Source organism: Euwallacea similis, chromosome 31 (genome assembly GCF_039881205.1).
Source record: "Euwallacea similis isolate ESF13 chromosome 31, ESF131.1, whole genome shotgun sequence".
In the NCBI taxonomy this organism is placed as follows: Eukaryota; Metazoa; Arthropoda; class Insecta; order Coleoptera; family Curculionidae; genus Euwallacea; species Euwallacea similis.
Genome location: NC_089639.1, coordinates 732,951 through 757,217, shown reverse-complemented (window position 1 = coordinate 757,217; position 24,267 = coordinate 732,951). Strand labels below are relative to the sequence as shown.

At 33.7% G+C, this 24,267-nt stretch overlaps 3 protein-coding genes across 5 annotated transcripts; 2 read left to right on the top strand and 1 right to left on the bottom strand.

The window, feature by feature from the left end:
* The first annotated feature begins 3,555 nt into the window (after positions 1-3,555).
* Positions 3,556-8,084, top strand: LOC136417979 (acanthoscurrin-1-like). Of its 2 annotated transcripts, none has more exons than XM_066403855.1 (7): positions 3,556-3,677; positions 5,476-5,566; positions 6,337-6,494; positions 6,547-6,679; positions 6,933-7,044; positions 7,164-7,249; positions 7,592-8,084. In XM_066403855.1, the coding sequence occupies exons 1-7, from the start codon at positions 3,666-3,668 to the stop codon at positions 7,723-7,725; spliced, it is 726 nt and encodes a 241-aa protein (XP_066259952.1). In that variant the 5' UTR covers positions 3,556-3,665; the 3' UTR covers positions 7,726-8,084. The 2 variants fall into 2 exon arrangements, with proteins under 2 accessions (XP_066259952.1, XP_066259953.1); XM_066403856.1 differs by having other exon boundaries at positions 7,164-7,263; positions 7,592-7,810.
* A 3,692-nt stretch (positions 8,085-11,776) lies between these two features.
* Positions 11,777-13,343, top strand: LOC136417907 (uncharacterized). Its single transcript, XM_066403768.1, has 3 exons — positions 11,777-11,932; positions 12,347-12,455; positions 12,520-13,343. The coding sequence occupies exons 1-3, from the start codon at positions 11,915-11,917 to the stop codon at positions 12,939-12,941; spliced, it is 549 nt and encodes a 182-aa protein (XP_066259865.1). The 5' UTR covers positions 11,777-11,914; the 3' UTR covers positions 12,942-13,343.
* Positions 13,344-15,020: 1,677 nt separating this feature from the next.
* Positions 15,021-15,856, bottom strand: LOC136417947 (protein GVQW3-like). 2 transcript variants are annotated; one of them, XR_010752877.1, is made up of 3 exons: positions 15,626-15,856; positions 15,317-15,565; positions 15,021-15,255 (listed from the first exon to the last, which is right to left on the bottom strand). XR_010752877.1 is itself a non-coding variant. In XM_066403793.1 (2 exons), exons 1-2 carry the CDS (start codon positions 15,785-15,787, stop codon positions 15,470-15,472), a joined length of 258 nt encoding a protein of 85 aa, XP_066259890.1. In that variant the 5' UTR covers positions 15,788-15,856; the 3' UTR covers positions 15,021-15,469. The 2 variants fall into 2 exon arrangements, 1 of the variants encoding a protein (XP_066259890.1); XM_066403793.1 differs by having other exon boundaries at positions 15,021-15,565.
* Positions 15,857-24,267: the final 8,411 nt, after the last annotated feature.

Genomic DNA, 24,267 nt, shown 5'->3' with positions numbered 1-24,267 from the left:
TAATTATTAATTTTTTAAAAATCGTAAAATACTCGTAATAATAAGTTCAACCCGTCAAAAAATAAAATATAAGGTGTGACATTCGAAGAAAGTGAATTATCATTTATGGAGAGTTAAATAAGAGTTGGTCCATGAATTAGATCTGCAAAATTATTTAAAATGCAGAATTTAGATATTCCTTTAATTATTTGCAAATTCCTCGAAAAAAATATAGATGAAATCTTATCACCAAAGTACTTAAATTGTAAATGTTATTCAAAATATTGAAAATCTCGGGTAGCCATTAGATACAGATGTTTTTGCTCCTGTATCAATAACGAGCAATGACAGTGTCAATATCTAACATATTGTACATACTTACATGGAATATGCTGAATTTCTGAGTGTTTGACTGAACGAGTGAGGTTAGACATTTTACATATGTCTGTTTGACATATGTAATAAATTTTGACATATTTTTCTACTTCATTCATTTAATAAATTCGTCCACTTCCATTTATGGTTATGCAGTAGCAAAATAATTATTTTTTGTGATCCCATCCGATTTTTTATAAGGTTAAATAACATGTAACAGCAAAATTTACCAACCAAATACAGTATGGAGTAGTATTTTAAAAATAAAAATGATGCAGACTTGAACATTTTTTTTTAAATTTCAACTGTTGGCAGTACTCGAATTACTAGCTAATCGCTTCCAATAAATTTAACAAATTTGTATTTAAAACACCCGGAATGAACAATTGAATTTGCACGTTAAACAAAAAATACTGTTTTTAAATTAACCGATTTTTCAGTATTTTAAAATTTAGAATTATTACCTTTTTGGATCTTTATGTACAGGGTGTCCATTTAATAGTCCTTCAAAATCTTATGAGTTTACTTGTAATTTCATAAAAAAATAAATTTTGAAGATGTATGTAATGCTAATGAAGGTGAATTTTAAAATTAGTGAGAACCCTACAAGATATCCCAAAAAAGGGCAGCGTCATAAAGTATAATTTTTTTAAATGAGACCACGTGCATTTCTTCAACGTGATAGAATCCTCTCTTAAGCCTGTATTAGTTCCTAAATTTTTATTACCCCGGTATACATTGACTCGAAGCTATGACGTTTTAAAAGAAATTTTAGACATTTGTACCTCATAAAAAATTAATACCAAAGTTAGCTTAAGTTAGATTTTGATGATTTTAGGATGGATTCTCAGGTAAGATCCCTTTAGCAGGCATGAATACTCATTTAGCCAAAAATACCTACAAGGTATTCACAATAGCAACTTTAATTTTCATCTTTTCAACTTTAATTTTCTTGATTTTTTCAAACCGGATGGTGTTTTTTATAACGTAGGACGAAAGAAAATTCAGTTCTATTTGTTTTAGTATAAAATAATGTCACATTTATCTTAAATGTTAATGGAATTATTAATGATTTCAGAAAAACCTGTATTCGTGGCTAAGTGCCTGAGAGTGTACCATGCGTTGCCATGGTTTCAATGTTGTTTATTTTGATAGCTCATTGACCTCTTGACTAATTTCTCTCACGCTGATGTTTGGATTTTCTACTACTGATAAAGCGATGCCCAGTTCATTTTCTTCTAGTAAGACCCTCTTCTTTCACCTTTTCGTTTCATAATTAGCATTTCTTACCCATTCAAAATGCTCCTCTGTAAGGAAATCCTTGTGCGTAAACCCGAGATGTTATGAAACAATTTTCACCAATTACATAAATCATACTGAAAAGTTTTTATTTAGTATACTTCATTTTGATGGCCAGTTTTAAAATAAACAGATTTCAAAGACACAGAAAACTGGAAAAGAGCTGTCAAAATCGAACACAAGCATCGACACATGGCAATGTATGCTAAACATTCAGGGATATGGCCACTAATTATTGTCCTGAAACAGTAAATCCATTAACGTTTAAGACAAATATGAAATTATTTTATACCAAAATGAAGAAAAATAAATTGTTTTCCGTCGTAAAAAATAAACCGTCGAAAAAGTTAAGAAAATTGAAGTAGAAAAGGTGAAAATGAAAGTTGTTATTGTCAACACCCTGTATGTATTTTTGGCTAAATGAATATTCGTGCCTGCTAAAGGAATTTTACATGAGAATCCATCCTAAAATTATCAAAACCTAATTTAAGCCAATTGCGATATTAATTTTTTATAAATATAAATTTCTTTTAAAACGTCGTAGCTTCAAGTCAATACATTCCAGGGTAAAGAAAATTTAGGAACTAACATAGCCTCAAGAGAGGATTCTATCGCACGGAAAAAAATACAGGCGGTCCCATTTTAAAAAAATTACACTTTATGACGCCTCATTTTTTTAGGATACCCTATAAGGTTATCACTAATTTTATAATTCACCTTTATTAGCCTCATATACATCCCTGTAATTATTTTTTATGAAATCAGAAATAACCTCTTAAGGGTCTGAAGGGCTGTTAAATGGACATAATGCACTGTTCAAAAGTAGGCACCAAAACATCCAAATATAATAATTAATATTTACCTAAGAACTGGAGGATTAAACATTCAATGACGTCGAGGAAATCACATACTCCCAACAGAAATTCAATCAATACAATAAAGGTTTACTGGTACAGTTAGAAAATCGTGCACCAAGCTGCGAAGCATCATGAAAAATTACCTGTTAAAAGACGATTTTCTTTCTACTGAAATAACACTCTAATGTTACTAGCAGTAACAATATCCAAGAATATCGAAACAAATCGATTTCCGATGGCGCCTCAAAGGTTGAAATGTTAAGGGGCCAACATAGAAGTTGAAAGTAATGTGGTAAGATCTAAATATAAACGAATGATTTAGAGTGAGACACGGTTTAAGAACTTCATAGGCATTTATTTAAATGCCTCACCGAATACAATGATGTTAACGAATTTTATAAATTGAGTTAGTTGTAAGGAATACATTGACATTTTGAAAAATTGGAAAAAAGGCACAACAAAAATTTTAATTTAATTTTGTTACGGAAAACTAAAAAAAATTAAGCCTGTTAAAATTGCTTTTAATCGTAGGTATAAGCTGATACCGCAATAATAAATCCGAAAACATTGTATTTATACAAGACTACCAGTTCGCTTAAAATTATGAAAGAGCCTTTAAACACCTCGATTAGGCAATCGTAGATAAACTGAGACTTATTCAAGCATTTTCGAATAGGTACTGTGTTTAAGAAGGAAATACAAAAGATATATTACTGACCTAAACGTTATCAGTTTTGTAAATCCCACAATTCAACAGCTGCCATGGGCAAAGGGACGAAAATACAAAAGAAGCTTTAAATTACGTTAAGCTGTGTAACATCGCAAACCACAAATAACAACCTTTGAACGGGTACCAATTTGCGAGTACCAATTTTCGAACAATCAGACAAATGGCGCACCGGGAAATAAAAAAAATGGAGTAGGCGAAGATCGCTGCAGGCACCAACTAGCGAATGGTATCGAGCGGTCGAATATGCAACCATGTGCAACCCATTTTTTTGAACCCTCCACCGTAATTGTTATACATTTTACTATTCGGGCCGAAGTATGGCCCCCCGATTGCCCAGATTTAGTATATAAGCGCATGGTACACCTCTCCAAAGCATCACTTCTTGCAGTTTGGTCGGTTAATCAACACACACAAACACATCCGCCATGAAAGTTTTGGTGAGTGCAAAACTAATTTATTTTTGTGTTTTTTTAGTGATTTGTGAACAGTGACTTAAGGTGCTTATAATGAGGGCGATGAGTGCTTTGCACCCCTCACACCGCCCGTTCGTCAAAGTCTTGTGTTAACCATATTATATTCTCTATGTAGATGTAGTTTATTGGGGTTGTTATGATATTGTTAACACTGAGAGTGACTTTGACGGGCTTGCCTTACCTTTAGATTGGTTTCAAAGTTTTTAAAGGGCTGCAGGACCTTTATGGTTTATAGTTTGCCAACAAAATATGCAATTAAATAGTATAAGCACCTTATACTTTCACTTTTAAGTTTCTAAAATTCCCTACGGCCATTAGTTTTTAAAAGCTGCCGGATCCTAAGTTTTGGAGAGCACTAGGGATAAGTATTAACGGATTGGAGGAAAATGTTTTTGAAGTTATAGGGAATTCCCAAAATTACCTCTTCTTGCATATTAAAGAGGGTAATTCGGATTATCAAAAGATAAATTTGCTTAAAATGTATTTATTAAGATAAATTAATGTAAAGTCAATTTCCTAAATATTTTATTTCTAATTGAATCAGATCGTTGCAAGAGCTAAAAGTTTCCTCCTATGTCTTACGCAATAATTTTAAGCAATTTTACATGTAATTGTTGCCCCAGTCTGTAGATACCGGGATATGTTGCAAACGGTACATTTTGCTAATAAGCTTTTAAAATAAAAAGCCAAATCAAGGTTTCATATTCAGATCCATCAAATCACCGAATCCTAACAGACTTTCTATTTATTAATAATGCCTCAAAGAGAGTTTCAGTTGGAGTCGCTCTATAGTTCTAATATAGACACTTCAATGGATACAGAGATATAACGGGATCTGCCCATGTCGTTATCAAAAAATGCACCTGAGATGTTTTAGAACGCCCTGTATCGAGGGCTTGTAAACTGGAAATGTACTGATCCGCAACAAAATGTAACTAATTTAACAATTCCTAACAAGTTTCTGGTTTTATAACTAAATTCTGAATTGAATACGTTTTGAATTTTCAAACTGCTTGATCTTCGTAGATTTGTGAAGTGTCAGTTTTGACTCGAAATTCATGAATTCAAAAATTTTAGTAAAATTTTTCATCCAGTTCAGTCCGAGCCTACAAGTCATTCAAAGTGACCGACATTAGTTGAAATTTCAGAGAAGCTTAGTACCAAACAATACTCATAATAACTTTATTATTCGTTTCATTTAAGACTTATGGCACCACTCTGTAGTATGCGATGCATCTTCACACAGAGGATCACAGTGGCCTAACCCTCATTGCTTCAGGTCAAAGTTACAGTTATACATTGTTAACATCGGATCTAAAAAGTTATAAAATTAAAGCATAGACATGAAAATGTTCGCATTTTCGCAGGCCACTGAGGTTCAAGTAAATCAACATGGCAATGTTAAGTTTGTTGTTACTGATAATGAGATTCATGAATATATTTCCAAGCAATAAACTCAATAAGAGCAATTGCTAAGTAGGCAAATTTGTAATTAAATTCCGAAGGCAACAAAAACTATTGCATTTGGATTAATATTTCATTAACTTGTTGATCAATGCCTATGTCATATTGTTGTGTTTAATGCCAACCGCTAATAAATTAATCATTAAGTTAGATCTAATCTAGCTGTAGGCAGGTAATGAGTATACAGACAGATTACAGCAGCTTTTCGTAAGCTTAAGTAAGGTCATATTTAGGAGGTAATTTAGCTTCAAATCCTTGTCATAATTAGCAACTCATTAACAGCGTTTTTAATTTTCAGGCCGTAACTGTCCTAGCCGCTGTAGCTACCCTTAGCTCAGCTTACCCCTACCCAGGCGGTCACCATGGTGGCATTCTGATTGGCGGTTATGGTAAGTGCCATGTAAGGTCCATTCGGGAAGTTACATAAAGTGTCATTCAATAGCCATCATCATGTCCAAATCGCATAAAAAGAGAAAACAGCCTGCAATCAGCGAATCGACACTAAAAAATGCACTTCCATGTAATTTTGAAAGCAAATTATTTAAAACTGAAAATACGTAACAGTGCTTCATTGTAGCTTTTCTACCATTATTATTGTTCAATTTCTTATGAAAACTCGTCGTTTTACCCATATTTTAGCCATATGCGAGATGTTATACGTGAAGTGTCGCAATCTCCATTTCTGTTCTAGTTGCTCCTTTAATAGCAGCGTGTGTTTCTCAGCAATTTTGTCAAAGCTGGTTTAATTAAACGAATATACACTAATGAGTCACGATACTATCCATCGGTTGGTGCTTCTTGCTTAACATCTGTCGGGTATATTGCAAATAGTCATTAGTCCGCATACAGGAAATGCCCAGTACTGCATCCTTAAAAGTCCTCTAGGTATTTGATTTTACCTGCTAAAGAGGATGCAATCAAATACTGCATAGTTAATACTGATCGTGTGCAATAAAATATTAGAAATTTTAATATTACTGATTACTGGTGCATTCATTAACAAACACGATCGTATCTCCTGATAAATCAAAATCGGTAGAAAGTTGGCGTGTTCAGACGGTCCGTGAGGCAAATCGGCTATAAATTTAATACAGTGCTAGGTCAAACCACTTGTGGGAAAATCGAAGCAACTCTGAATAAATCTCCTTTTTTTCATTAGAAGGAGGTTGTGATGATGGCCATGGAGGTGGTCTCGGTGGAGCCGGAGGTTGCGGTGGAGGACTCGGTGGTGGATTAGGCGGAGGCATTGGCTTCGCTGTTGGTGGAAATGGCGGTGGTTACTACGGAAGCGAAGCTGCCGGTCCCACCTACGTTCAAGTAAGATATTACCCTTTAGGGTGTTTACGAGATTTTAAATCCAATTTGTTAGGGTCCCGCTGCTGGAGGTAAGACCCTTCTTGGACCCGCTGAAGGACCCAACAACATTCAAGGAGCTTCCCAAGGACCAACCAACCTTGCTGGACCCCAACAAGGACCAGCCGCCATCGTAGGACCCAGCCAAGGTATCAACATCTTTACTTATTCCGCATTGACATTTTTTGCAACACAATCATCACTAAAAACCTGTTCTTCCATTGAGAGCATTCAATTAGCTGCCCCTTTTGGAACACTTCTATGATAGCCCATTACACGGACTTACATGGTCTTTCAGGAATTTTTCAACTTTCAATTTCACTCTCCTTTATTTTCTATACTCGACATTATCGATATTCATCGAATTCTGTCTGATACATGGTGCTTCATTGAAAATTTTAGGAACTGCCAGCGTAATTGGACCCACCAATGGAGGAGCCCATATTGTTGGAGCCGCTCAAGCACCCATCACTTATTCTGAAGGAATCGCTGTATCCACCGGAGGATTGGGAGGAGGATTAGGAGGTAAATACCTGTTGAATATTGTTATAGTTGCATGTTTTAATACTCCATTGGCCTGAGTCCAACTCTGTGGCATGTTTCACATGTAAGACTGACCTAATCTATTTCAGGTGGACTCGGCGGTGGACACGGAGGTGCTGGACTCGGTGGTGGATACGGAGGTCATGGAGGATACTCCATTGGAGGTGGATACGGAGGTAAAAAGTACTAGGTTCGTTCATTTCATCATATGTTTTTATTATTCGGTGTGGGAACAGAGATTACAGATAAATACTGCTGCTTCCACATACCACCAAACGTGAATTAAACGTTGCTACATTGATTAAGATTTAAAATTTAATGTAACTGATAGAACTCCATACCAAAAGTAAAAACTCCATCATTCACCCATTACTAACATAGCCTTAAGCACTTATACTAATAACATGTTCATTCTTTTCTGAAGTCCATTCAGATTAAATCTTACAATGCTTTACAATGCTTCACAATGCTTCACAATCTCTCTCAGTGATTAGAGGATTGCATTTAACAAATTTTAGGTTCATCAGCTGGCCACATTAGCTACGATGGAGGAGTACTTAAAGGACCCGTTACCGTACCAGTAGTCATCAAAGGATCATCCGGTAAAATCGTAGCTGACGGGCTTTACGGACTCCCCGATGGACATTATTAAACCGACCATAGGCAAACCAATTCTTTCAGTATTACGACTTTACTATACCGTTGTTAGCCTTTTCGTAGCCTTATTACCTACCTAAGATCGTCACAACACACATTTTATTTCATCATCATTTCTTCAGTTTCATTTCATGTTTCGTGTTCACAAAGACAGGTTTGTAGGCCCTCGCTGTTTTAGAGCTTGGGCAGTTCAAACTGAGTACTTTTTGAGCATTACCTGTGATTTTTTCATTATATACGAGCTTGGTGTTAATTCATCGTGTTATTTAATATTGTATAGTTTTTATGTTTTTTATTATTTTACTTGTACAAATGTATATGCGTTAATAAATGACTCTTTTTAAAAAAGGACAAGTTTTTCCTTTGTTCCAATCAATTATTGTAAAGGGTGTTCAAATAAAAAAGTCTCTAGAGCGCTTTTTAGAACTCGTTTTTTCATGTGTTTTAGATGCAAAACTTAAGGAGGTGAAAGTAGAACCAAAAACAGTAAAAGAAGTTCCTACGAACATTGGTCCTACAGAGCACCGTTACTGAGATATAACCCTCAAAATGATAAGAACTCTTTGAAGGGTCCTAAAGAAATCCTCCAAAGGGGTCCTATCATTTGGATATTTGTTAAAATAACTTTCTTTCTGATTAAGATAATAGAATGAAAATTGTAGCTAATAATCATACCATAAGGATCTCTTTTTTTTTCATCAAAATCGATTATAGATAAGGATAGTTTTTTAATTAACCTTAACAGATTTTTTTATTCCTTTGAATTATCAAACAACTAATATTATTTTTTAATGAAGAAAAAATGTCTGCATTTTTTCGAATTTTGTATAGTTTAGTCAGAAATAATTATTTTTTAAATAACGTATGGCTCAGAACAATAACGTTTTTTAAACATTTTCATGCAGTAAACCTCTTTTATGGGAGGGCAAGCACTTTGGATCCCAGCTGAAGATCATCATAAAATGAAATTTTAGACGCCTACTAAGAAAAATTTCTTTAGAATATTTTGTCGCTTAGATATGAATACCATGAACAGACATTCCTACTCGCCGATGCTAAAGATATGTTTTAGGTTAATTCAGGTTAGCTCAATTAATAACTAATGACTGATCTCTCAGTTATTAGCTATTTGTTGAGTTATTTACTACTGAGCATTCTCATGTTCAGTAATAAATATACAGGACTCTGTAAATGTATCGTTTCGATAATAGGCAATAGATGTTGCTGCACAAATCGTCCCATTGAAGATTTTAACCCTGGCAGGGATTCCCAGAGAAGATCGCCCACAAAAAATGCTGAAAATAATTTTTAATTCTCTTATTCTACTGCTAGAGAAAGATACGCAAATTCATGTCCAATATTAAATAAAGCAATTATCTCCAAGAATTTTTTAATACTAACAATTGTAGTCTCTTAAGGAATCTTCAATATTCTCGCTATTTAAAACATTTCTGTGTTCAAATAAAATGATGGAGAAAGGTACAATGTTCGAATACAAGAATTTTAATTGGTTTCCAGTACTTTGACCCTTTTTGATGAACAACATCGCACTCGAAAGAGAATACTTTCAACGTGGTATACATTGGCAACTTAATGGTAACCATCAGTGGAAGGTGTTTCAATCAGCTGTCTCTACTACAATTATTAGATCATTTTTAAGTTCAATCTAAAAAAGGCTTCACCTACCAGTTAGCTTTTAACTGATAGCTAACAGTTTCTTGAAATATCATAAGAGAAAAATATAATAAATTTGAATATTAGTCAATTAAGTAAACAATATGAAGAACCTATCTAACTCTTGACAACTACTTTAAATGCCATGATAATCAGCTTATTTGAGTTTTTATAGTCTACATACAAAAATTAAATGTTTTTTAATTGCTTAACTTTTTGACATTAAAAATGGCCTCAAAGATCTTTAAAAGTTATAAGCCATCCCATATAAAAAAATCCATGAGCATATACCATCCGGATTTATCGAATGTTATGTATTTCGACGAAATTTGAGGTATACTAAATCAATTATTTTTTTTATATACAAGGGCATTCAATGAAAACTTAACCCAGCTTATTCTTGAAAAATAAGTACTTTTCGGAAAATTCCTAAAATACATAACAAGAGTTTTTGAGGGAGACGAATTTTTATACAAAATTCAACCCTCAAATTTCACCCTTATACGAGCCACAGCAGCCCTTTTAAACATTTTAAATGGAATGAGGGATTATGTGACACGTCAAATTAAAGATATGTTTTGTCCTGTAAACAAATGTAGTTTTATTTTGATGCCCTGAGAAATGTACAAGAATAAAATTAATTTCAAATAAGAATGATAATATTCATTTTAGTTTCAAACTAATCATAAAAAAATCATAATTAAACGAATAAAATCACGTTTTTTTTTTGTATTTGTTTAATGATAACAAAAGCAAGAAAAACCAATTGGTTGATAGCCCTTGAAGAATAAAGATTTTATAGTTATTGTCGTTGGTAGCAGAATGGAATTTACCTGTTAAAAGCAAGAACCAAAAATCAATTTTATTTCTTTTTAAAACACAATATATTTACTGCAGTTTTTCATTTGTGACCACCAAATTGTTAGTAGCTTCTTCTTAAAAGTGTTTTGAAAATAGTCTATTGTATCAAAGAAAGAGTAGAAATTGTTGCATTGTGGTATCGAAATTATAATTATAGTTTTGCTAGAACCACAGCATGAATTTTCAATGCAGTTCATCTGAAAAGAAATGTAAGCCATCAGTATGTTAAGCAACTGACGGATAAGTTTGTTCTAACGGATTTACTTCTAAACAATTGCTCAAAGCAGTGTTTCGAGCTTATGATGTATCTGTTTCCAGTATTCAGCAAACTTTGAAAAAACACAAGTTTCATCCCTTTAAGACGACTCTAGTGCAGGAAATAAATGAATATAATTTGGATAGTCAAATTCAATACCGTAAGTGTTTTTCCGAGTGATTCCGTCAGAATCAAAATTTCCTTTACATTTGTTTTTTTGGACAAATGTACATTTATGCTGAATGGTGCAGTAAATAGTCGCAATTGTCGGTATTGAAGTGATACTAATCCCCATTTAATCAGAGAATTTCATACATAGATTCCTTAAAAAGCGAAAGTTTAGGCCAGAATTGTAGGCAATAATCTTGTTAGACCATTTTTTATTCAAGGTAATCTCGATAGAAACATTTTTTGGAATAGTTAAAAGACATGATTCATCCTATGATAACGAAAATTTAAGAAAATGAATCAACTTTTCAACACGATGGTATACTCCCTGACTATGCTGTTGCTTTGTGACGATTTTTAGATGAACATTTTCCTGGACGTTGGATTAGTATGCGAGGTCTAGTCGAGTGACCACCCAGATCACCTGATCTAACTCTTTTAGACTTTTTCCTGTAGGTCATATAAAATCGCGATTGTATGCTATGCAACCTCAGTCATTAGAAATATTGCGCCAGAGAATTGCAGAAGAATGCCAATTAATAACACATGAAGTCTTCACTAATTTCAGAATAACATTTCACGATAGATTTTATTATTGTTTGCAAAGTTAATGGGGGATATTTTGAACTTCTCATTAAGTAAAACGAGATTTTGTTTAACATCAGCATTTTTATTTCAAATGGATTTTTATGGTGGATTTCTCAGAGAATCAAAATAAAATCTGTAGTTGTTTACAGGATAAAAATACCTACAATGTGGTATGTCGCATGACCTCTCGTACCATATAAAATTGTTAAGGGGGTTGTTGTGACGCGCATAAAGGTGAAATTTGGAGGTTGAATTTTGTATAAAAATTCATCCCCTTCAAAAACAGTTTTGACGTACTTGGACAATTTTTTGAGAAGTCCTTGTTTTTCGAGATTAAGCGAGAAGTGAAGTTTTCCTTAGATGACCCTGTAGAACTGAGTTATCAAAATTAAACATGTCGACTTCAATGGTCATTTTTCATGCGTCATAAATCCCAACAACGCTACAGTGAGCTTGGGTTGAAGAAATCAAAGAATATCGACTGTTCAGTGTTCTATATTATAATAGCAAAGTGAATAGGAAGGTCAGCTATATAGGGTATTTCTCCATTTTGCATAATAATTGAGACTTAGTCTTGAAAATTATCAGTCGGTGTTAGTACATTCTAATCCACCGCCTTTTGCAGTGCACATTGAAAATGATACGACTATTATTGGTAAGAACGTTTTATTACTTAGTTACATAATATTTGGCCCTACTTGGTACAAATCTTGGCGTATGAACATTTGAAATTGATAGAAGACTGTATTGGTTTAGGTGTCTATTTAAATTATGTCCCGTATGGTATTCCTATTTGCTCTTAAAGTAACACGCATTTACATACATATCTCCCACCCATTTTATTTACTTTTCTCCGCTTGACCTTAACTATTAAAGTTATATAGATAAACAAAATCTCTGCTATAGTGTAACGTATTTTATTAATGCATTAAACTATAGTAGGGGTCTTTTAAGAATAATAATATGGTCATAATAAAACCACTAGCAGTGCGCTAAAGTAGTCATAACCGTGCCAGATTAGAGAGGAAAATCCTTAAGATAAGATTAAGAAGATTTAAATCACTCATAGGCGACATTCTCCATTTTGGCCTGCACTGTAGCGGTCCCTGCAAATCGATGGCCTAACCTTGGGCCCTCACAGGAGGACGTAATTCACATTAGGCCTACTTCTGAACATCGTAAGTTTCGCACCATCGCATTATATCAACTATTGTACATTAGAAAAAATATATGCTCAATCAGGTCCTCCTGACAGCCTCATTCCCGCGAAAGGCGATACTTATCACTCAACTTACTCAGCTCTAGGGCAGTTGTATCCCCCCGGGGCAGTTGAACACAAGCCAGCGCCGTCCCTCTTTGAGCCCTCAGGCAAACACTTCGCGTACCCAGCTGAAGAGCACCACAAAAAGATTCAGTTCGATGAGGCGACAATACGGAAACACTATAACGCTATGCTTGACAAAAACGTAAAGAAGAAGACTCACTTTATCCAGAAAGCTGTGGAAAAAACTATAGATGTGACTGCAAAGTTAGCCAAAACGGCTGTAGATTTCATCAATAAGGTGGCCATAGAGACTGCGGCGAAGTTGGCCAAAACGGGGGCTAAGAACATTATCCATAAGAAAGCAGAGGAGAAGTTTAAACTTAATGATCATCACTACTGAACCATACACTGAAAACCATTTCTTTGTACAAGCATAAATTTGCTTAATTTTATTAAAGTTTATTAGTTTAGAGCAATCACCTGTAACGTGATGCGAATTAGAGTTTGGTTTCAATTGCATATTTTTGTGAAGATAATCTTCTAGTTATTCTTTTCATTAATGATTTTGCGCATAGACTTCATCAGAGACTGCTCAAATAAGCTCCTAACAACCTTCACGAATCAGCGATTACAGAAAATAAATTGGAATGTGCAATCATTGTGTAAATTTGTTCATAAAAAAAACTTTTTCAAAGGTTTTCATAAATAATAATAATTTTTTTTTTTAATTTCTACTTTATGTCTAGTCATTGTGCTTTTTTAATTTCTTTGTTCAGAGACCCAGAATAAAGTATTTTTTACCCGTATGAGACAGTTTATTATTTAACTTAGTTAGTCATTGTTGCGAACTATTATTCTGTTGAGAACTTTCACCTCACCTGTTAAATGACATTTACCTATTGAAAACTCACACGATGAAATAAAATGAAAAATGTTAGTCTTATTCCGTTCGTTAAGGAATATCAGGCCTGACGAAAGCCATTTTGAAAATTTTTCCTGATTCGGAATCATCACTAGTTCCCGAGTTATATATGGCAACTTCATAAATTCTTGTAAATGCCATATTGTTTTTTTTTCATTTTCGGAAAGGGTTTAAGAAACCCTTTTCAGCGATAGAGATGATTCTTAATTCAGTTATTATCAGAATTTTAAGGTGTAAAATGGAACTCTTTAACTGCAAATGTTTTCAAACCCTTTCTGAAAATTTAAAAAAAAACAATAAAAATTGATGAATTTACCACACATAACTTGTAAACAAACGGCGGTAGATTATTTCTTGATAGGTCATTACATTCTACGGAAAGACATAATCTAATAATGTTTTGTTTTCAAAATCATTTCCCACTTGGTTTAATTTAAAAATATGTGTGTGTTCTCATTTTTCAAAGAATTTTTCGATGTTTCTGTGGAACGGTAAAAATTGTTTTTTAACCAAATATAAGTGTTTTTACAAAATTCTCTAAAATCTTAGCCATTTAAATGGCTCTAAATTTCTTACAGATTTCAAGATGCTAAGACATACATCACGAATTTAAAGCACACTGTAAAATTATAATTCTATGATTTGAAGGTAGATTTCACAATTTTGTTAAAAATATGCAAACATATTTAATATAAACAAAACAAGTATGTAAATAAAACAAGTACGAGAGATTATTCGACATCACACACAAAACGACACACAAAAAATCACACGTCGAGCCAGCGCTGCAATAAATCCTTTTTTCCTCAGTTTTTACTTGCATCGGTCGCTTGCCCTAACAGTATAATTTATAACATTAATGGCACATATAAAATTTAGGAAAATATTGACTAAAAAAAAAATAAAAATGAGAAACAGCGATTTATATTAACCAGTCATCTCTTTTCTATCGTATCAACTGACCCAATTTTTTACAACACAATCCACTTACTTGTTAAATCTTTTCAAATGACGCATCACACAGTTCCGTTTCTATTCAAATTTTCTTTAAAAAAAACTCGTCCGTCTACAATCTTGAATGATAACAATATCAAATTAATGTCAGAAAATAGAAAATTTGACTTTGTTGATGCATGCCAAATTTGAGGAAAAAAGGTTGAATTCGGATTTATAGTCTCGACGTTGGATTTAAATTTAGCATTGATTTTGGCACTGAAAGGTAAAATACCAATAAATTTAATCACTTCATTTATACAGAATATTTGATAGAGAGATAAAAAATTTTCAATGGGAGATATGTAAAGTCAATGAGGTTATTTTGAATCTATGTATACGAGATATGTTCATAAAAAAACGGAAATTATAAATTTTTGGAAAAAAATTTATTTACTTGACTACATTAATTTTATTCAAAATAGTCCTCGTTAGTTAAGATACACCTATGCCAGCGCGTCTTCCAATCCCTGAGACACTTCTGAAACTAAAACTTTGGAATAATGTTTAACTGTCAGCGACGCGCATTTAATCTCGTTTATGCTTGCAAAACGACGACATTTTAAAGTTTTTTTTATTTTTGGGCACAAAAAAAAGTCGCAAGGAACCATATCTGGCGAATATGGAGCTTGCGGTATCATTACAGTATTGTTTTTGGCCAAAAATTCACGAATAAGCAATGAAGTGTGAGCGGAGACATTATTGTGGTGCAAAAGTCATGAAATCCGGGCATTTTTTTCGAATTGCTTCACGCAAACGACGTTGAACTTGTAGGTGATATTCTTTGTTGATCGCTTGACTGTAGTAAAAAATCATGGTGTACTATGCCCTTAAAATGGAAAAACCGCTGTGAGTATTACCTTCACATTCGATCGCACTTGTCGAGCTTTTTTTGAGCTTGACAATCCAGAATGCCTCCATTGGAATGATCGAGTCAATTAGTCCCAACGCCATGACCATAAACCCATGCTTCGTCACCTGTTGTGATACGTTTCAATAGTTCTGGATCGTTGTCAATTTAGCGACTCTTGAGAAACTTCAATTCGTCGCTGTTTTTGTGCGAACTTCAGCAATTTTGGAACAAACTTTGCAGTCCCATGTTTCATACCCTAAACATGTGAAACAATTTCATGGCATGAGTTAACTGATACGCTAACATCTTCAGTGACCTCCCTCATTGTAATTCGACAATCTTTCATAACCATTTCTTCCACCTCTTCTACGTTTTTATCCGGTTTTGAGGTGCCAGGTCGTCCAGTGCGCTCGTCATCTTCATCTTCACGGCCTTCTTGAAAACTCTTGTACCACTTGAAAACCTTTGTTTTACTCATAGTGGACTCATCAAACGCTACGTTTAATAATTCTAAAACCTGGCTGCACTTTATTCTATTTTTGTAACAAAACTTAATGCCAGTTCTTTGATACATTTTTTAAAGATCGCCGCTCGCGTCGAACACAATGTAATCTTCTTGACAGTTGTCAACAGACTAAACGTCGAATATACGAAGCATCGCACCTCACCCCTCACGTCGCCGTAAAATGAGGAACAAAATATTTTGTTTTCCAGCGGCGAGGTGCTTGAAACTCGCTCTGTGATTGGTTCTTTTTTCCTCCCGTTCCCCCCATTCGGCAACACTGCACGTTGCGTTGTCAGCAGTACTCCGTATGTTCGGTCCGATGGAAGGACCAAATGGACGTTCAGGGTAGAAAAGCGGAATGTGTGGTGCTGTTTCAGGAACCAGATCAAACTTAACATAAACAAAGCATAATTGATAATTTTTTCTGGTTAGCTGAGCTTGAAATAAAGGTGTGTGATCTCAGTCTAGACTAAACCGAAACGTAAATAAAACTAATCTTAAAAAAGAGTGACTCTGACTACGTATATTTAAAGGATATTGATTACGAGACTACAGTGACTACAAAAAGTATTCATACACACATTGACTAATGAATAGTAAATATTTTATTTTCCTTGAAATAAGTATTTGAAAATGTGTTTTATAAAGTTATCCGTTCTAATTATTGTTATAGTAAAATTTCATATCAAGACCATATTTGAAATTTTACTAAGTTTATTTATAATAACATTTTTTTTTAATGAATACCAAAAATACTCGTCAAAAAAGTATTCGTACACTAAGATAAAATACAAATACTTGCCATTTTTCACTAGCTTGAAATGTTGGATTTCTGCATTAACCCTGCAGCGGTAGCACCCTATAGCTTGACGTAAATAGTGGCGCTGGGTCTGGTAAACCCAGGATAATTTTTATATACGGGGTGGCCATTTAGTGTGAGGAAGTCCAATATCTCAGCAAATGTGTAATTTAGAAGAAAAAGTTTCATAAAATAGTTTTAAGTACGTAAAAGGTCCGTATTTTAAAATTATTTCCAAGTCTACAGGGTCCGCGTAAACGAGGAGCAATAAAAAAATCAATTTTTTCAAATGGACTCCCCATAATTTTTTGCCATTTTATGATTTCTCGTTAAATTTTAAGGTCAGTTTATATAAGGTACTCTATCTTTAAAATTTACCATTTCCGAATTATTCAGGAAAATTTGAAAATTTTGACAGCTGCAAGGTCCCACGAAAATTGATGCTGTGCCCTAACCGTTGAGAATTTCGAAATCGATCTTCTGGAGCTCCAAAAGGACTTAATATTCAACATTAACAACTGAAGAAGTCATAGATTTTTGAATACTGAACACTGTGAATTTTGTACAGAATATTCTCAACAGAAAGTTGTTGACGTCACCGATGCGACTATCAAAACATCTAGAAGCCAAAAGAGGACAATTTTCGGGAACTCAAAAACGGCTGAGTTTAGGGATAGGATAATGTTAACAAAATTTGTAGATTTTTTAATTCTGAACAGGATGCCGTTGAGAAAATTTGGGCATTCCATTTAAAATAAGCAAGTTATTGACGTTTTAAATAATGCAATTTCGGAGGAATATTTCGATGATTGTGGAAGAACTTTTCTCAAATTAAAATACGCAAAACATAGCTTATTGAGTCTTTTTGGGGCTCCAGAAGATAGATTTCGAAATTCTCAACGGTTAGGACACAACATCTATTTTCGTAGGACCTTGCAGCTGCCAAAATTTTCAAAATTTCCTGGATAGTTTGGAAACGGTAAATTTTAAAGATAAAGTACCTTATATAAACTGACCTTAAAATTTAACGAGAAATCATAAAATGGCAAAAAATTAGGGGAATTCCATTTTTTTTAAAATAAATTTTTATTACCCCTCGTTTATAGCGGTCCCTGTAGGCTTCAAAATCATTTTAAAATACGGACCTTTTACGTACTCAAAACTTTTGCATTCTAAATTACATATTTGCTGAGATATTGTACTTCCTCACACTTTGTATGTATAAATTAATAAAAACACTTTTATTTTTCAGTAGTACAAGATTTTTATAAATGTCTTTAATAAAAATATAGAGATTTAGGTTTGTCTTATTTTTTAACGAAGTTTAACTAAATCTTATAATTCTTAACATCATCATGCTTAAATTAGTAAATAAAAAAAATGTTTAAAAAAAAGTATTTATTTTGGCAAATTAATAATAAATTAAAACTTATGCCTTATTTGACGACTCAGTGACACATCTTTCACAGATGAATTTACCGTGAAATAAACATAGGAATTTTCTACACTTTTTACAACGATACCTCGTTTTATTGTCCATTATATCATGATGCCTTAAGAGTATACATGAGCACTTCAACCTGTAGGTTCTCACGGTCAAACCAGAACAACCCTTAAATTGAGCAATTTATGAATTTTTGACTTTTAGCTATCTATTATATTATAGATCCAAAAGTAAATAGGACGTGGTTAATTGAATGGATATCCAACAAATAATTGAAAAGAAAAGTAAGCTCCCATTTTTTTTCAGATCTCACTTTTTGTTTTACCTGGATTTGTAAAAAAAAATTAAACCTCAATGAACTTTACAATTAATAGCACAACTAGTGGCGCCTGGTCTATTTGACCCAAATAGACTAATTTTCGGTTACTAAGAAATAAAATTAATTGACGACAGGATCACGTACTAATTCACCTAAAGCTAGGAAGATACTATGACCCGCAGAGTCTTCTGCAATATTGTTGCAACAGGAGAGCAATTGATGACGTAGCGCCACCACCGTACCAAGGTTAATAGTCTGTTGCTAGTGAGTTCTACATGCTAAATAATTTAGCTTTAGTACCAACTGTAAATATGTCGCGAAAAGTGTCTGAATTAAGTCTTGATATGCGTAATCTGATTGTTGACCTCCATAAAGAAGGAAAACCGTTACGTCAACTTACTAAAAGTGTAAAGAAAACTCATAGCACCGTTCAGTACGTTATAAACAACTTTACGTATACAGGAAATGTCTTATCAAGTGTCCGTACAGGAAAACCAAGAAAGATAAAGAATCGGCATCGCAATTTTATTATCCATAAAGTAAAAGAAAACCTTTCAATTAGTGCTGCTAAACTCGCATCGGATCTTGAAAAGGCTCCAAAGTATCTGCCCAAATTGTTAGAAATGTTTTGAAAAAAGTTGGATTCCATGGTAGAGTAGCCAGAAAAAAAACCTTGGATTAACAAAATCAATCGCAAGGAGAGAGTTCAATTTGCAAAAGAGCACCTGAATAAGTGAATGGATTTCTGGTGCAGAGTATTTTTTTCCGATGAATCAAAATTTAATATTTTTGAATCAGACGGACGGCTGTACGAGTGGAGAAAATCAGGAGAAGCTCTAAAAAAACAGCATCTAAAACCCACTGTGAAACATGGTGATGGGAGTCAAATGGTTTGGGGTTGAATGTCTCTAGAAGGTGTTGGAAACCTTCATTTTATTGACGGAACCATGGACAGGTTTATGTACCGAAATATTATAAATGAAAATCTGGAGCAGAGTGCCATTAAATTGAGAATTCACGACGCTTATTGGTTCCAACAAGACAACGACCCCAAGCATTTCCCTAGACTTATCCAAGAATGGCTACTATACAGGGTGTTTCCTAATGTTAGGCAAAAATTTAGGGAGCTATTCTCTAAATAATTTTAAGCATTTTTTAACCTTCGATGATTTTTGGAAAAATGCTTTGTTTCCTAGATACAAGGTGATAAATATTTTTCATGAAATTTATTAAAAGCTACAATAATTGTTCAAAATGACTGCCGCCAGCTTGGATACATGCTTCTAATCATGTCCTCATTGACAGATGAACTCTTTCAAAAATACCAGGACTATTTTTTATTGAATTACACCCATCAATTATGTGATTTCTCAAATCTTCCAAGTTTCCCATTGGATTAGTGTAAACTAATGATTTTAAATGACCCTATAGAAAATAGTTCAGAGAGTTCGAGTCTGGGGATCTAGCTGGCCATAAGTGAGGTCCACCATGACCAATCCAGCGATATCCATATGTTTCCATTAAAAATTCGCGAGCAATTTTACTAAAATGCCCTAACAAAAAATTTAGTTAATAAACTAAATATACAGGATGTCCCATTTAACTTGACAAACTGAAATATCTGAACAAATGCCCATCGAATTAAAAAAGGTTCAAATGAAATTTATTAGTCTCAAAAGGAGACATTCGATGACACCAAACACCATCCCCCACCCACATCCCCGTGAGTGGGGGCGGGGGTAACTTTGGAATCATAAATGGAAAACTATATTTTTTATAGCAGATTCGGATTCTGTGACTCAAAATACACGAAATTTGTCTAAAAATTTTTTTCGATTCGCGATTGATGGCGCAGTAATCGGATAATTAATTTTTCACGAAAAAAAGATACACGTAAAATTAAATGTAAATATTGACATTATTTATTTATGTTTACATCTTTTTTTTTTATTTGTTATATTATTCGTTTTAAGCGTAATAAAGGAAAATTATTAAGCTATTCGAAATGGAATATTTAAGTCTAAGTGAAAAAATTGAAATGGTCTTCATTTATGGCGAAAGTGGAAGAAATTTCGACATCGCGGTTAATCTTTATGCTGAACGTTTTCCAAATAAAGTACGATCACGGTCCTTTTTTGTTCGCGCAATTAAAAAAATTTTCACTGACGGGAGAGTAGAGCAGAAAAAAGAACGGAACCATATACTATTTCTGGACAATATAATCAAATAGCAGTGTTAGCTGCCGTGGCTCTTAATTCACATTATAGCACACGCAAAATATCTCTTCAGTCAGGGATTTCTCGCATGAGTGTTTGGAGAATGTTGAAGCTACATAAATTCCACCCCTATCATATATCTTTACATCAAAAATTATATGGTGATGATTTCCAACATCGATTGACATTTTCTTAATGAGCAGTTCAACAAATAGAAATCAATCCGAATTTCTTTGCATGTGTGCTGTTCTCAAATGAGTCGACATTTACGAATCACGGTGCAGTTAATCATCATAATATGCGTGTAAGAAAAATATTTCCTTTTCAGGAAAATAAAACAGCACAAGTTTACATAGAATCTCTTTGTTCGCCAAAGGTCGGGAGTATATAAAAATATATAAAATTTATGGCCTTGTTTCTAGGGAACAAAACATTTTTCCTAAAATCATCAAAAGACAAAAAATTCTTAAAATTACTCAGAGAATAGCCCTCTAAATGTATGCCTAATATTTAGGAAACGCCCTGTATACCATCCCTCATATATTAAAAACGCCTCCACAGTCCCTAGAACTCAATCCTATTGAACACTTGTGCTCATACTTAAAGAAACAAATTAGAAAACATGAATTAAGGTTCTGTGTTTGTGTTTGATGCAACTGGCAAAATAATACACTCAGGAAATACTCACAAAACGTTGATGTTGTATTGTTTAGTCAAATATCCAAATTACGTTTAGAAAAGAAACTTAATACTAACGTGACAATTCAAATTGGTGAGCGATAAAGCGGTCTATTTTGGGAGTGCCAGATTGTCAGAACATTAATGTCCCTTTTGTCAAAATTCTCAGTCCTTAAATATTAAAAGTGAGGGTTGAGGCTTATTGGCGTACCCTCCCTAGGAGACAATTAGCTGTGTCTAAGCTGCCTATCGTTTTAAGGCGTAGCACGTAAATTGTAAGGTTAAGCTTTTGTGAGAACTTTAGCTCTAAAATAATTATATCCCAATAAAAATTCTGACAGAGAATATGACTGGGAATTTCCAATATAAAATGCCCCTTATCCAAAGATAATGAGTGGAAATACCCAATCCTTGCTGAGAACACCGTTACAATTACTGATTAACATAGGCGTATCATACAGTAACTTATGTAAAAAAATAATAATATGGAGAGTATAGAATACGTGGAATAGGTCCCGTATACGGCTACATAACTTATGACATAACGAGTAAAGAAGCTATGCAAAGAGTTCTTCTGCAAGAAAGATTCTTAGTTCCTTAGGAAGTTACTGAAAATTTGGTCTCTTTAATGCCATGACGGTTGCAGAGTGTTATCGATTCTAAATGGTATCCAACAAAGCATTAATAGATGTATTCTTATTTGTTGCTACAGCAGTAGTCGCTTTTCCTATAATAGTAGATGTACGTATAGTGTGCCGGGTTGGAATAACTATACGCGAGTCAAAAATATAACACTTTATTAACTTCTCGATAATTCAAGAGAGGAAGCAAGAAGCAAAGACCCTTTGGTGTAAGTGTAAGTGTCTGAGAAGACGTGTTGGGAACGTTTCTACTGGTTCTACCCTCTGTGTGTGAACCTCCCATATTTATATGTGATACACATATGGACTTCGTTAAAGTACATTGATAAGGGTAGTTTGAACTTTAAACAATACTGAGACCTTCGGCGTTAGTTAATTACAATTTGACGGTTTAGCTATGTCAGACAAAGAAATTGTGTTTCTAAATAAATGTACATTCTACTTATGTAGTAACATTGCCCTTAGGTTCCCATGTAAGAGGAAAACGCATAGGCGTAACCGGAGGTACATTACATACGAATACTTTTTTGGCTTTAGATTTTGGCTTTCCAACAAATTTTTATGTAATGCTAAAATGCCTATTGTTTTTCCTGTGTCACATTTCAACATTCTAGTAAGGAAACGTTCTGGCAACCTTAATAAAGTATTCAATTAAATTAACTTTATCATTAAGATTTGTTATATCAATTTTACTGATAAAACTCAAATTGTACGAATACTTTTTGTAGCCACTGTAAATCTATATAGGTTTATGCACAAACAAATCAATAGAACAAAAAGGAACGGTCATCGATGGATTCATCGAGCAGTAGCAACAGTCCTAGCACACCGTATTTCTCAAGGGATAATTATATCCTTGCTTTGAAGAAAAGTAAACCTGACTAACAGATATAAAATAAATCTTATACAGTGCTAAATATTTGTTAGTCAGATTTTCTTTTTTTTTCAGTTAGTTTTAATTCCAGTTTATTAATACTATTATTGTGATACTGTTACACCTACATATGTAGAAATAATGCATTCTACTTTAAAATATCATAATTAGTTTTTTAAAGTGGGAATACTCTTAGTTAGAGTTTACTTAAGATGACCTGCCTTTAGGTTATATGACTCACAAAAAATAAGGATACATTAATTGGTGAAGTGTTTCGAAAGCCTGAGATTTGAGACCAACAACACAAATCGCGTCCCAACAGATATGCTCTGGACGAAAGTTGGAATGCGGATCCTGGTAAATGTGGGATTACAGGTAATTATACTTGATTAGTTATTAATAGTATATAATACCGTTATAAGGCTGCCTTACTTTTTTCTATTTATATTTCACTTCCCTTATAAGGGCTGATGATGCAGTAAGGCGAAACATGCTCCGCAACACATTAATTATTTACACTATAATTAATTATTACTAGAGACTGGACTTGAAGGCTTTAAAAAAATATAAATATTGAATCTCTTCGAGATAATAAATGGATATATTTAAATTTATATATACGTACAGTCTGATTTTTGAAGCAGATCAGCGCGCCATAGATTTTAGAAAAGCACGATTGCTGTTATTGAAAAAAGTACAAAAGTACATATACATGTTAGGGAATAGTGGTAAAATAACTCTTTTTTTTTAATATTTAATTTCCATAAGATTATTAGGGGGTAAAACAAGGCTTGCGGTCGACACGGCGTCTCAAGAGCAAGTGTGTCCATTCTTTTCTTAAAAACCCCTTTTTCACCCAAACTCCAAAAGTGCCCGACAACGTCTGTTATCTGACTCCTTAACAGTTCACAAATTTAGCAATCCAAAAATGAAAGTGTCGCTTCAGCTCATAAATTAGATAAGTTCGACATGCCTGCAATTATAAGCTACACAAAACAGAACACTATTATTAATATTTAATCCTAAGAAAAAGGGGCTCTTGTCCTTGTCGCCGGGTACGGTGTCGAAATATGAAGGGAACGCTCACATGCAACTATCAATCATTAAAACTATCAACTGAACTACATTCAAAGTCGGAATCACTAGAATCATTTAATTCGATCACAATTGGCTCGAGATCCCTTGTATCCAAAACTTTTTCTTTTTCCCACCATTCATGTTTAATATTTTCAGAATATTTAATGCTATTTTTTCACATATCTGCAGGCACATGATTTAAAACTTCGTCCGATATTTCTGCAGCTTTAGTACTTCCTAAATCAAAAAATATAATTATTATTTAAATTTCGCCACTAACCAAAATGTAAACAAAGCGCAACTCTTTGACCCACATTTTCTCATGAGTCGCACGAATCGACCAGAATATCTTTCGATAGGCCTATAAGCCACAATGGTAAATTTTTGATAACCTTCGATACGTTG

What these genes read in the sequence shown, in the direction of transcription:
- LOC136417947 (XM_066403793.1), bottom strand. Translation starts at nt 15,787, where the DNA reads ATGAGTAAAACAAAGGTTTTCAAGTGGTACAAGAGTTTTCAAGAAGGC. An exon ending in GTCGAATTACAATGAGGGAG is followed by an intron (nt 15,566 to 15,625) that starts GTCACTGAAGAT and finishes TCACATGTTTAG; the next exon opens with GGTATGAAACATGGGACTGC.
- LOC136417979 (XM_066403855.1), top strand. An exon ending in CCGGTCCCACCTACGTTCAA is followed by an intron (nt 6,495 to 6,546) that starts GTAAGATATTAC and finishes CCAATTTGTTAG; the next exon opens with GGTCCCGCTGCTGGAGGTAA. An exon ending in CATCGTAGGACCCAGCCAAG is followed by an intron (nt 6,680 to 6,932) that starts GTATCAACATCT and finishes TGAAAATTTTAG; the next exon opens with GAACTGCCAGCGTAATTGGA.
- LOC136417907 (XM_066403768.1), top strand. An exon ending in TAGGCCTACTTCTGAACATC is followed by an intron (nt 12,456 to 12,519) that starts GTAAGTTTCGCA and finishes ATGCTCAATCAG; the next exon opens with GTCCTCCTGACAGCCTCATT.